Here is a 13,121-nt window from a genome sequence, read left to right on the forward strand (position 1 = left end):
CTTGCGATGTGCGTTTTTTCCCTTTGACCCTTTATTAATCGCGTGAGCAATTTTGAACCCCTATTGCCATGGACATAAGTCTGAAATTTTGCCATCTTAAGCATCTTTGCTGACCTAATATTTAGGAGATCTTTAAGTCTCATGCGCAATTTGATTATGTCCCCATGAGTAACCTTAGAGGGTTTTTTCTTGTTGAGGTTTTCAAGCACAGATATTTGGGAAATGACAGAGTCTACTTCTTTCGTCCTTTGCTTACGAGCCCACGATCCTAAGGCAATTAACTCCCCTCTAACAAAGGCCTTGTGTGCCTCCCAAGTAATGGGTACAGCTATCTGCGAGTCATTGTTGATCTCAAAAAACATGTTTACTTTTTCCTCTATCTGTGTTCTGTGTTTAACATCCTCTAGTAGGGTCTCGTTAAGCCTCCAAGTCCAGGATCTAGGAGGAGCTCCTAGGAGGTGAATTCCCAGTGAGACTTGCACATGATCTGTGACCGTAATTGGTCCTATGCTCGCTGTCTCAACTCTGTCAAGAAGGTAATTTGAAAGGTAAATATAATCTAGCCTCCCATAGGTGCCATGCATTGCCGAGTAATATGTGTAATCTTTCCCCTGAGGATGAAGCACTCTCCAGACATCTGAGATCTGGTGAGCATCTAAAGCCCGTCTAAGTTTTTTAACTTGAGGGATAGAGTGTCTCGGGAGAAGAGAGGTAGAGTCTAGGGGATGATCCAGAGCTATGTTAAAGTCACCTCCCAACATTAGAGCTCCCTCCCTAAACTCATGTAGTTTCTGTAAAGTCTCCACTAGCCATTTCACCTGATCCGTATTGGGAACGTACACATTGGCAACAGTAAGTTTGCTACCAAAGAGTGTCCCCTTCACAAACACAAAACGCCCAACCGGGTCAACTGACTGTGCCTGAATTTGAAATGGGAAACCTTTTCTAAACCCTATGGAGACTCCCTTGGATGCTGATGTGTGTGTGCTATGTGTCCAGGTGGTGAACATGTTAGTAAAAAGTGAGGGTACTCTGTTATGTCTGAAATGAGTCTCCTGCAATAATAAGATATCTACTTTCTCCTTTTTTATAATTTAAAAACTCTACTTCTCTTCTGCGGCCCATTTAAGCCGTTCACATTTAGTGATGTTACTTTCAAGGGATCCATAACCTCATCACATATAGCTTATCTCGCAAGAAAGGCTGAACCATTGCGATCATTATAGAATGTGCACATTGCCGGGTGCAACTACTAACAGTTAGATAAACCAAAGAAGTATAACATACATCTACAGAACAAAGGAATGTAGCTCCGCACACCTCAACTCTCCACCTCACAGGACATGAATATATACGGTTAAGGCAAGTGAAGGAGCAGAAGTGTGCGAGCTGAACCTCTATCTCTAGAGGTAGAGAACATATCTTCCTGATAGAAGACAATTTGAGTGGGCGGGGGAAGCCAACCAAGGACCAACAATGAAGGTCGGGCAGCTAAATTAACATGGGAAAATTAACTCTAGAGCAAGTAAAAAGGTAACTCCTCGTAAAGTGTGCAAGGACCTGGAGCGGCATCATGTCACATACCATGCCCATCCATCCCAATATCCCTGATGCAAAAAAAACATATCGTCTGGATACTGTGCAATTTGTATAGCCCCTGGAGAGGAGACCAGCATGAATTGCAGCACCAACTGCACAATATAAAGTTAACCGCATAAGCGGTTTCTCTCTTACTCCGCTCCTTGTGTCATACTTAATGGACAGATAGATTGCACAGCTATGAGGTGGGTGGACGGGAAAAAGAGGGGGGGGGGGAGGGGGGGCAGACTCACAACATGGGGAAGATTATGACGATGCCATTCTCAATCTGTAAATTACTGTAAAAAAAACTCTCACCCCTCGTAATAAAGACTTTTAAGTCCTTGACTTTGCAACTTGAAAGAGGATAGTGAATAGCGCTTCAAGTCTCTCCTCCGATCTCTCTCCTCGAGATCCCGCTCCCGCTTTTCTTTGTCTTTGCTTCTGGGATTTAACCTGCCTCCCTGGGATCCACGAAGCAGGTAACGGCAGCGGCGGCAGTTCCGTAATCTCCTGGGCTAAGTTCCAGTCTTGGATCTCTTGATCCTCAATGCCTAGGTGATCATAGATTCTCCTTAAGTCACTATGAGACCTGATAATCAGCTTCTTATCCGGAGCATTTATGAGTAGCCCAAATGGAAAAAGCCAGCGATACAAAAGTTTCCTCTCTTTTAATACCTCCAGCAGTGGCTTCAATGCTTTCCTCTTGCGCAGCGTGACTGGGGAGAGGTCTTGAAAGATGGCTACCGAAGCTCCCTCAAACTTCAAAGGAGTTTTCCCGCACGCTGCCTTCAGGATGCATTCCTTAGCCTGATAACTCATAAGCTTACATATAATATCCCTAGGCGGGTCTGAAGGACCGGGCGGCGGTCTCAACGCCCGATGCGCTCTCTCTAAGGAGAAGTCCTGGATCACATCCTGCCCAACCAGGTTAGTGAAGAAAGTGAGCAATGCGGTTTCAATGGCGTCCGGCAAAATGCTCTCAGGGAAGCCCTTGAGTCGGAGGTTGTTTCGACGACCCCGGTTGTCTTGATCTTCAAGCTGTGTATACAGCGTGTTTATGTGGGCTTGGGTATAATCCAGTGAGTGAGCCACCGATGAACCAAACTCTATGATGGCGGACTGTGCAGTTTCTACTGCTTCCATCCGTTCTCCCATGTGTTGGAGGTCTTTTTTATATTCTTTCAACTCCTGCACTATGGGATCAAGTGCTTCTGCGAGGAGTTTCCGCATAAAAGGTCTGGAGACCGGGAGGTGTTCTTTTAATGACGGGGCAGCTGCTTCACTACCTTCTCCGTCTTCTGAGTCCGAGGCGTCAGGCTGTAACTCAGGGTCATCTGGCGGCGCCATTTTCTCTGGCTTCTTAGCCTGCAGTCCCGACGTCTTTTTGACGAATTTGTCCAGGTCTCCCTGGCCTGAAGATAGCTTCATGTGTGCCGAGTTCTCTCTAGATTTGTCTCTTAAGGGTTTCCCCATGTTTGCTGATGAATTCTGCGTATTATGCCCGCTTTTTGTCAGTCTTCAGCAGAGCGATCTAACTTGCGGCCATTCAGCTCTGTTGCCAGGCTCCGCCCCACAAACATTTTTTTTTTCTGTTTCTGTTCCGTTTTTTTGTGTTCTGTATACGGTCAGTATACAGAACCATTCATTTCATTGGGTCCGCAAAAAAAAAAATGGAATGTACTCCTTATGCTCCCAGAAATCTACCAAACATCAAAGTATTTGTTCCCACATACACTATCAGGCACATATGTAGAAAATATCGACTGCGCACCAGACCCCAGATGAAACCCTAGACCACTACATAAAGACCGAACCCAAGCCGCATATCCCAGACTAGACGTATGTACTACTCCCTGTAACCTACCCTTCAACTAGGATTTTAGAACTCACATGACTCAAACTGGCAGCAGCGCACCCTTCTCCAACTACACCACACACTTACCGCATATAAAGGGTGGCACACGACAAACATACACCTAATACCCACCCTAGCCTCTACCAACACACAATGGACCCCCTATGAAGCCCCCCTCACACACTACACCCCATGTCCTCCTGACCACTCTCCATGTTTGCTTCACCTCATGACGAAAACATACAGGCCGCTCTCTTCCTATATGGCAGTCACGTGACCAGTGACGGCGCATTTACGTCAGACCCCTCTTCCTGTATCTCGTCCAGCGAGCCTTCCCTTTCCAGCACTATCACGTGGCCACCGTCGTCACACCTCGCGTTTTCCGTGAGGCGTTTGGCTGCGGTTCTGGGATGCGTTCTCTGAGCTATGTGCAGCGTGCTGTGCTGGAGTTCAGCGGGTCGCTCTTCCCGAACGCTTTGTGTCTCGGGGACGCGGACAATGACTCGGTAATGGGGGGCTGTTGGGGGGACGGATCGGAGGTGGTTGTCAGACAGTGACGTGTTCTTCTTTCTGCAGCTGAATGAGTTGGTCCTGGGAGACACCAGCGGGAAGCTGCAAGTCTACAAGAATGACCAGAGCAAGCCCTGGCTGAGCCGCTGCTGCTCCGGCATGGTGAGCGCAGGGATTTGCGCATGCGTGCACGAGTCGTGATGTCTGTGCCATAGGATTGTAGTGAGCAGCCCTTGTACAGCAAAAGTCAGCACTCAGCACATTTTAATCCCAGCGCATCCGAACTTTTAATAGTAGCCTATCTGAACAAGCAGAGCTACAGTGTAAAGCATGAATATTGACAGAGCAGGAACTTGTACTTCTTAGCACAAGAAACATTGCCTTCCCATGTATTGTTCATACAGGCATGGTAAAGGAGTTTGCCAAGATGTACATACAAAGAAGAGTTATAAAAAAATAAAAATAAACCTCAGTGGAGATTTAGCAAAACCTATAAAGGAAAACTGACTTGGTTGCCTATAGTAACCAACCAGATTCCACTGTTCCTTTATTCTGAGCTCCTTTGGAAAATAAAAGGTGGAATCTGGTTGCTATGGGCAACTAAGGCTAGTTTCATAATAGCACTTGAGATCCATCCGGCTGTTAGGACAGGGAACAGCTGTCCACATCTCTGCATTCCTTCATTGCTGGAAGTCTCTGTCTGGCCCTTTAAAGGGGTCATCTGGGTTCAGAGCTTACATATTGCTTTTTTTTTACCCAGGCAACCCCTCTGAGATGAGCATAGGAGCATTTCATGCTGCGATGCTCTCCCTTGTCCTGCTCTGAATTGCACAGGGCAAGGGCTGTTTTATATTTTTAGCAGTGTTGCCGGTGACGTCACCGGCACTGATGGGCGGACTTTAGCGCTGTTTAGCCATTTTACAGGCTAAGGGAGTGCTAAATCCTGCCAATTAGTGCAGGTGACATTGCCAGGCTCACTGCTAGGTGGAAGCCTCAACCTAGCAGAGACCCAGTACATCACCAGTTCTAATGAAAAAGCCCTTGCCCTCACGATTCAATGCGGAAATACTCTGATGCTCCCATCATAGGGGCTGTCCTGCGTGAAAAATGGGATATGTCCGGATTCAGTCCTTTAACTATAATGTGGACCACACCCCGGTCAATAGGCAGAGAATCGGCCAGAAGAAAACTGCTGTGCCAGCCGGATCACAAGCTCTAGGGTGAAACTAGCCTAAGGCCTCTTTCACACGGGTGTCATGTTTTTGGGCCGGATAAGATGAGGGTGCGTTGCGGGAAAATGCGCGATTGCAAAACATTGAAATGCGTTTTGCACGTGTGTGAGAAAAATTGGCATGTTTGGTACTCGAACTTCTTCACAGAAGTTTGGGTTTGGGTTAGGTGTTGTGTAGATTTTATTATTTTCCCTTATAACATGGTTATAAGGGAAAATAATAGCATTCTTAATACAGAATGCATAGTACAATAGGGCTGGAGGGTTAAAAAAATAAATAAATAATAATTTAACTCGCCTTAATCCACTTGCTTGCGCAGCCCGGCTTCTCTTCTGTCTTCTTCTTTGAGGAATAGGACTTTTGATGATGTCACTGCGCTCATGACATAGTCCATCACCATGGTGATGGATCATGTGACGGACCATGTGATGAGCACAGTGATGTCACCACAGGTCCTTTGCCTGTGCACAGCAAAGATGAAGACAGAAGAGAAGCCGGGCTGCGCGAACAAGTGGATTAAGGTGAGTTAAATTATTTTTAATTTTTTTTTAACCCCGCCAGCACTATTGTACTATGCATTCTGTATTAAGAATGCTATTATTTTCCCTTATTTCCATGTTACAAGGGAAAATAATAATGATCGGGTCCCCATACCGATCGTCTCCTAGCAACCGTGCGTGAAAATCGCTCCGCACTTGTTTGCGGATGCTTGCGATTTTCACGCAGCCCCATTCACTTCTATGGGGCCTGCGTTGCGTGGAAAACGCACAAAGAGGAGCATGCTGCGATTTTCACGCAACGCACAATTGATGCGTGAAAATCACCGCTCATGTGCACAGCCCTATAGAAATGAATGGGTCTGGATTCAGTGCGGGTGCAATGTGTGAGGTGAACGGAAATCTCGCCCATGTGAAAGGGGCCTAAGGCTACTTTCACACTGGCGTTTTGGGCGGATCTGTCATGATCTGCAAAAACGGATCCGTTACATTAATACAACCGCATGCATCCGTCATGAACGGATCAGTTTGTATTATCTGTGACATAGCCAAGACAGATCAGTCTTGAAAGTCGTTGGGGGACGGATCCGTTTTTTGTTGTGCCCGGACGGATCTGTTTGGCTCAGTTTCATCAGATGGACACCGCTGCAAGCTGCGTTTTGGTGTCCCCCTCCAGAGCGGAATGGAGACAGAACGGAGGCAAACTGAATTCATTAGGGCAAAACATCCGTTTTGGACCGCTTGTGAGAGCCCTGACTGGATCTCGCAAACGGAAACTAAAACGCCAATGGGGTTTTATGAAAGAACAGTTACAAATGCCCAAAACATTTTTTTAGGACGTCATCATTTAAAATGGCAGCATAGCATATATTTGTGGTCCTACTCTCAAGAAAGAGGTGGTGACACTTTTCATGTTCATCAAGTTATATTGTATTTGTATAGTATATAGTAGACGGTGCCCCCTTTTAGATTTAACTGGCAATAGAATAGCACCGTACTGAGGAAACAGAGTAGATTTTATTTCTAAGGGCTCTTTCACACCTGCGTTCTTTTCTTCCGGCATAGAGTTCCGTCTTCGGGGCTCTATGCCGGAAGAATCCTTATCAGTTTTATCCTAATGCATTCTGAATGGAGAGAAATCCGTTCAGGATGTCTTCAGTTCAGGACCGGAACGTTTTATGGCCGGAGAAAATACTGCAGCATGCTGCGCTTTTTGCTCCGGCCAAAAATCCTGAACACTTGCCGCAAGGCCAGATCCGGAATGAATGCCCATTGAAAGGCATTGATCCGGATCTGGCCTTAAGCTAAACGTCGTTTCGGCGCATTGCCGGATCCGACGTTCAGCTTTTTCTGAATGGTTACCATGGCTGCCAGGACGCTAAAGTCCTGGCAGCCATGGTAAAGTGTAGTGGGGAGCGGGGGAGCAGTATACTTGCTGTCCGTGCGGCTCCCGGGGCGCTCCAGAGTGACGTCAGGGCGCCCCACGCGCATGGATGACGTGATCACATGGCACGTCATCCATGCGCATGGGGCGCTCTGACGTCATTCTGGAGCGCCCCGGGAGCCGCACGGACTGTAAGCATACAGCTCCCACTACTACTATGGCAACCAGGACTTTAATAGCGTCCTGGCTGCCATAGTAACACTGAAAGCATTTTAAAGACGGATCCGTCTTCAAATGCTTTCAGTTCACTTGCGTTTTTCCGGATCCGGCGTGTAATTCCGGCAAGTGGAGTACACGCCGGATCTGGACAACGCAAGTGTGAAAGAGGCCTAAAGCTCATACATATTCCACAGCGCTGTACATCAGTACCTGTCACTGCGGGGGCTCACAATCTAATTTCCACACTAACCTCTTAGTATTTTTCTTGGGAGTGTGTTAGGAAAGCAGATTACCTGGAGGAATTCACGCGAGCATAAGGAGAACATACAAACTCCATGTAGATATTGTCCTTGGTCAGATTTGAACCCAGGCCCCCTGCGCTAACCACTGAGCCACCATACTGCCCATACATGTGACTCATGACAGGTTTTCTCAGCAGAATACGTGATATTTGATTTTAGATTTATCTGAAAAGGGAGCTGGTGAACTGTACACATATTGAAATGTGGACTCTTTCTGTTTTTCAGCTGACCTGTGTAGGTGTTGGCGACGTTTGCAATAAAGGAAAGGTAGGTGGAGATATGAGGATGGTTAAAGCGTAGAGGTGAGTGTGAATCTAGTAGAGTCCTGCACCTCTGACGGGGTGTCTCTAAAGCTGAGGACACTCCCCCTACTGATTGAATGACAGTGGCAGACATCAAAGCTGGCCCATAATTTGTTGCACGGGCCTTTTTTTTATGCTGTCTTCACCACGTAGGAGTGGCAGGAGCCAGAACATCATTCCCCCCCCCCCCCCCAACAATGCTACACTCGTGCAGTGGTTTCGTTTTTCACTCCAGGCGCACGGACTGCCTTAGAAGCGCCTAATTTATGATGAGACGCACGCCTCGTCATAAATTATGTGCATCTTTCGTCAGCGCACTGACTCTTCTTGGAGTCCTGTCAAGATTTACTTTGGTTTAAAGCAGAAATCCTGCTCCAAATCATATAAACATATATATCGCATGTTCTCTGTCATAAGCTGCTGCATATTAGGTTACTTTAACCCTTAGGCCTCTTTCACACGAACGTGACGGATTAGGTCCGGATGCGTTCAATAAAACTCACCATTTTGCAAGCGAGTTCAGTCAGTTTTGTCTGCGATTGCGTTCAGTTTTTTCCACGCGGGTGCAATGCGTTTTGATGCGTTTTTCACGTGGGTGATACAAATCTGAAGGTTTACAAACAACATCTCTTAGCAACCATCAGTTAAAAACGCATCGCATCCACAATGCGTTTTTCACTGAAGCCCCATTCACTTCTATGGGGCCAGGGCTGCGTGAAAAACGCAGAATATAGAACATGCTGTGTTTTTCACGCAACGCAGAACTGATACCTGAAAAAAAACGATCATGTACACAGACCCATTTAAATGAATGAGTCAGGACTTAGTGCAGGTGCTATGCGTTCACGTCACACATTGCACCCACGTGGAAAACTCACTTGTGTGAAAGGGGCCTTAGATGACGAGCGCCAGTGAGCTGTCAGTGAGTTGGGGACAAGTGCTGTACATGTACGACATGCTGATTGGGTGGGCACAAGAGCCGTGCTTTCCCGATCAGAGGCAGGGGTTTGGCTTTTACTGACATGTTCTGCAAGATAGCACCATCACCTCATACTGCAAAAAAACAAGCCGCACAGACCCAGAAAAAAAAATCTATGGCTTTTAGAAAATGGCTTTGTGTAAAAGTAGTAAAATGTAAAAAAAAAAAAAAAAAAAAAAAAAAGATATAAAATTGGTATCTCTGTAAATTCCAGCATCAACGATGTCAGCCATTTATACCAGGGTGCCAGCTATGTGCTGGCACCCTGGTATAACCCACTAGACGCCAACGATTATTCAACGTGAGGGAGGCGGGGGATCGCGATCCCGCCTGCCGCACCACCCGCCGCCATCAAATCGTGCAGGGGGGGGTGTGAAAATTTCTAATTTAGGCACGCTAAAGTCAGGGACCGCGGGGATCAGAAACTGCAAAAAGCGCAGCAAACCGCAGGTCTGAATTGACCTGCGGTTTGCTGCGATCGCCGACACGGGGGGGGGGGGTCACATGACCCCCCCCAGGCGTTGTGACAGGATGCCGGCTGAATGATTTCAGCCGGCATCCTGTTCAGATTAACCCCTGGGGCGCCGGAATGCCGATTTAAAGCTAGGACGTACCGGTACGTCCTGGATCCTTAAGGACTCGGGAAATAGGACGTACCGATACGCCCTATGTCCTTAAGGGGTTAAATGTGAGTTGATGCCCAAAAAACATTCAAGCGAAATCTGCCCTCCAAAAGCCATATGTCCTCCCATCTGTGCCCTGCAGTTTACCGCCACATATGGGGTGTTTCTATAGAATCAGGGTAATACTAATTGTTGTAATGGTTACTTTTACTGTTAACCCTTTTGCTACAGGAAAAATTGATAAAAATTGAAAATCTGCAATTTTTTTTGATATTTTGAAATTTCACCTCCATTTTCATTTAATTCCTGTGGAACACCTAAATGGTTTAAGAATCGTTTGTAAAATCGCTTTTAATAATTTGAGGGCTATAGTTTCTAAAACGGGATTATATATAGATAATTTCTATTGTATAAGGCCTAATGCACACGACCGGTTTTCGGGTGCGCAAACTACGGCTCGGGTGCGGACCTATTCACTTCAATGGGGCCGCAAAAGATGCGGACAGCACTCCGTGTGCTGTCCTCATCCGTTGCTCCATTCTGAGGCCCCGCAAAAAAAAAATAGCATGTCCTATTCTTGTCCATTTTGCGGGCAAGAATAGGCATGTCTACAATGGGCTGCAAAAAACTGAACGGTTGTGTGCATGAAGCCTAAGTCCCGCAAAGTGACTTTAAAACTGAATTGGTCCTTAAAGTTTCTTGAAAAAAATAAATAAAAATTGCTTCTAAAATTCTAAGCCTTCTAACGGCCTAAAAAATAAATAAAAGGAGGATGCTTACAAAATGATGCCAACATTAAGTAGACATATGGTGAATGTTAATTAATAAGTATTTTATGAGGTATCACTTAAGTCTTAAAATGCTGAAAAATTCTAATTTAGAAAATAGTGAATTTTTCTAATTTTTGGGGAAATTTTGGATGTGTCATGAGAAAACGTTTTTGAAATGGCCTGGGTACGTAAAGGTGTTCCATAGTTATTACCACATTGAGTGACACTTGTCAGATTTGCAAAATTTGGCTCATTCTCTAAGGAAGATGGAGATTAAAGAACATTATTATTTGATTATGCAATGATTTTTTTATTTATTTTTTTAAAGAATTTTGTAGTGGCTGTTAGTGCAGAGGGCTGGTTTCATCTCTTTGACCTGAGCTCTAAATCAGATGCCCCAAGTGACCTTACAATGGGAGAAGAACAGAAAGCTACTTACACACAGCATTTACCTGCAAATACCAAGCTAGCCCTGATTAGCGATATAGGTAAGAGCTAGTAATAAGTGTGTATTATCTGCATTAAGGAGGCCATATGCTTTTTAACTGATTGTTTGTTTGGCTAAAAGCTATTACTCCTTATCCCCCATCCCCAGCACACCCACAAATGTGTAAGCTAGCCGGTTACTCCTGCCAAAATCAACCAGGGACATTTATCAACCTATTTACGCCATTATTGTGGTGTAAATAAGTCACAATTTATGGAGCACACCATTCTCGCCACTTTCCTGATGCCATGGCTTTGTGCAGCTGGCTGGATTTACTATAATTTACCCCAGAAACTGGCATAAGTTATAGCTGAAGTACAGGGTGGGCCATTTATATGGATACACCGTAATAAAATGGGAATGGTTGGTGATATTAACTTCCTATTTGTGGCACATTAGTATATGTGATGGGGGAAACTTTTCAAGATGGGTGGTGACCATGGCGGCCATTTTGAAGTCGGACATTTTGAATCCATTTTTTCAATAGGAAGAGGGTCATGTGACACATCAAACTGATTGGGAATTTCACAAGAAAAACAACGGTGTGCTTGGTTTTAACGTAACTTTATTCTTTCATGAGTTTTTTACAAGTTTCTGACCACTTATAAAATGTGCTCAATGTGCTGCCCATTGTGTTGGATTGTCAATGCAACCCTCTTCTCCCACTCTTCACATACTGATAGCAACACCGCAGGAGAAATGCTAGCACAGGCTTTCAGTATCCGTAGTTTCAGGTGCTGCACATCTCGTATCTTCGCAGCATAGACAATTGCCTTCAGATGACCCCAAAGATAAAAGTCTAAGGGGGTCAGATCGGGAGACCTTGGGGGCCATTCAACTGGCCCACGACGTCACCAGACATCAACACAATTTCTATCCGCTCCGCACGTGTTAACCTCGGCGACGTGTCAATGGCTTTAAACAAAGAGAAACTTGTAAATAACTCATGAAAGAATAAAATTATGTTAAAACCAAGCACACCATTGTTTTTCTTGTGAAATTCCCAATAAGTTTAATGTGTCACATTACCCTCTTCCTATTGAAAAAAACAAAAGTTGGATTCAAAATGGCCGACTTCAAAAAGGCCGCCATGGTCACCACCCATCTTGAAAAGTTTCCCCTCTCACATATACTAATGTGCCACAAACAGGAAGTTAATATCGCCCACTATTCCCATTTTAGTAAGGTGTATCCATATAAATGGCCCACCCTGTATACACCAAGCCTTGCACAACATAGACTTCTCTTTATGGGGCATGGACTGCCAGAGATGTGCCTAATATATTAACAGCCATCTGCCACTTAATAAATTAGGTTTATCTCCCTCCGTATGGGAACGCCCGTCTTGGTTTATGTCCCTCATCGTGTTAGGCTGCTTTTAGTATTCAGTGGTTAATGTGATTTAAATAGCAAGGCCCTGTGTACACTTACTTGTCCTTAATGGCTATGTACAGCTCTGGGTGCAATTTTTTATGATTGTATTTTACCCATTTTAGGCTAAAAATCATTTTTTCAATTTTCCACTGCACCATTCCCCCCTTAACTGTAGTCTCCACAGCACCAAGCCCCCTTAACAATGATCTCCACAGTGCCCCACCCCCTTAACAGTGTCCTCCACAGCACCCTGCCCCCTTAAATGTGACCTCCACAGCGCCCTGACCCTCCTAAACAATAACCTTCACAACACTCTGCCCCTCAACAATGACCTCTACAGCACCATACCCCCTTAACCGTAACCTCCACAGCACTAAGCACCTTTAACAATGACCTCCATAATGCCCCGCCCCCTTAACTGTGCCCTCCACAGCACTCCGCCCCTTAGCAGTGACTTTCACAGCACCACACCCCCTTAACAGTGACCCATAACCATCTATTGGCTAATAAGGGTCATATGTCCGTGTGTATGGCAGGATATGAGTGGAGGGCTTGCGAGCTCCTATTGGCTAATACATTTTGGTGGAATATCTCAAGAATGGTTTGTTCTGGAGAGCTGAGACCTTTACGAAAACCTTCCCAAACAACCAATGTGCCAAATTTGGTGTCCAACAGGCGTTGGGATGCCTATAGAGGACAGACAGACAAACACATAGATTTTTATAATATACATATTGAGCTGTTTTGTCACAAACTGTTAACTGTCTAGCTGTGTGAATCAATTTGTGTTGTCATCTAATAAACCTTATCTTTAAATTACTAAAAGGTCATAAACCCTTATTTAAGCCACATTCTTATCACTAAGATAAGAATTGAGATATAATAAGTGTTTAGGAGTTCAGAGATCAGTGATAAGGAGCTGTCCTGCATCTGATGGAACAGAGTAAAAATTCAGATCCTGCTACTAGATAAACTCAAGGCTGCACAAAGTGACATTTTAAACACC

The 13,121-nt window shown here is 45.2% G+C and overlaps 1 protein-coding gene across 1 annotated transcript in view; it reads left to right on the forward strand.

The window, feature by feature from the left end:
• Window positions 1–3,699: 3,699 nt before the first annotated feature.
• ITFG2 (integrin alpha FG-GAP repeat containing 2) overlaps window positions 3,700–13,121 on the forward strand; it is a 64,036-nt gene continuing 54,614 nt past the window's right edge. Inside the window, exons 1-4 of the mRNA XM_044280800.1 lie at window positions 3,700–3,942; window positions 4,013–4,108; window positions 7,806–7,847; window positions 10,583–10,742. Of these exons, the coding sequence (XP_044136735.1) occupies window positions 3,847–3,942; window positions 4,013–4,108; window positions 7,806–7,847; window positions 10,583–10,742 (394 nt within the window). The 5' untranslated portion in view covers window positions 3,700–3,846. The remainder of the gene's footprint in view (window positions 3,943–4,012; window positions 4,109–7,805; window positions 7,848–10,582; window positions 10,743–13,121) is intronic.

This window comes from Bufo gargarizans, chromosome 2 (assembly GCF_014858855.1).
Source record: "Bufo gargarizans isolate SCDJY-AF-19 chromosome 2, ASM1485885v1, whole genome shotgun sequence".
Lineage (NCBI taxonomy): Eukaryota > Metazoa > Chordata > Amphibia > Anura > Bufonidae > Bufo > Bufo gargarizans.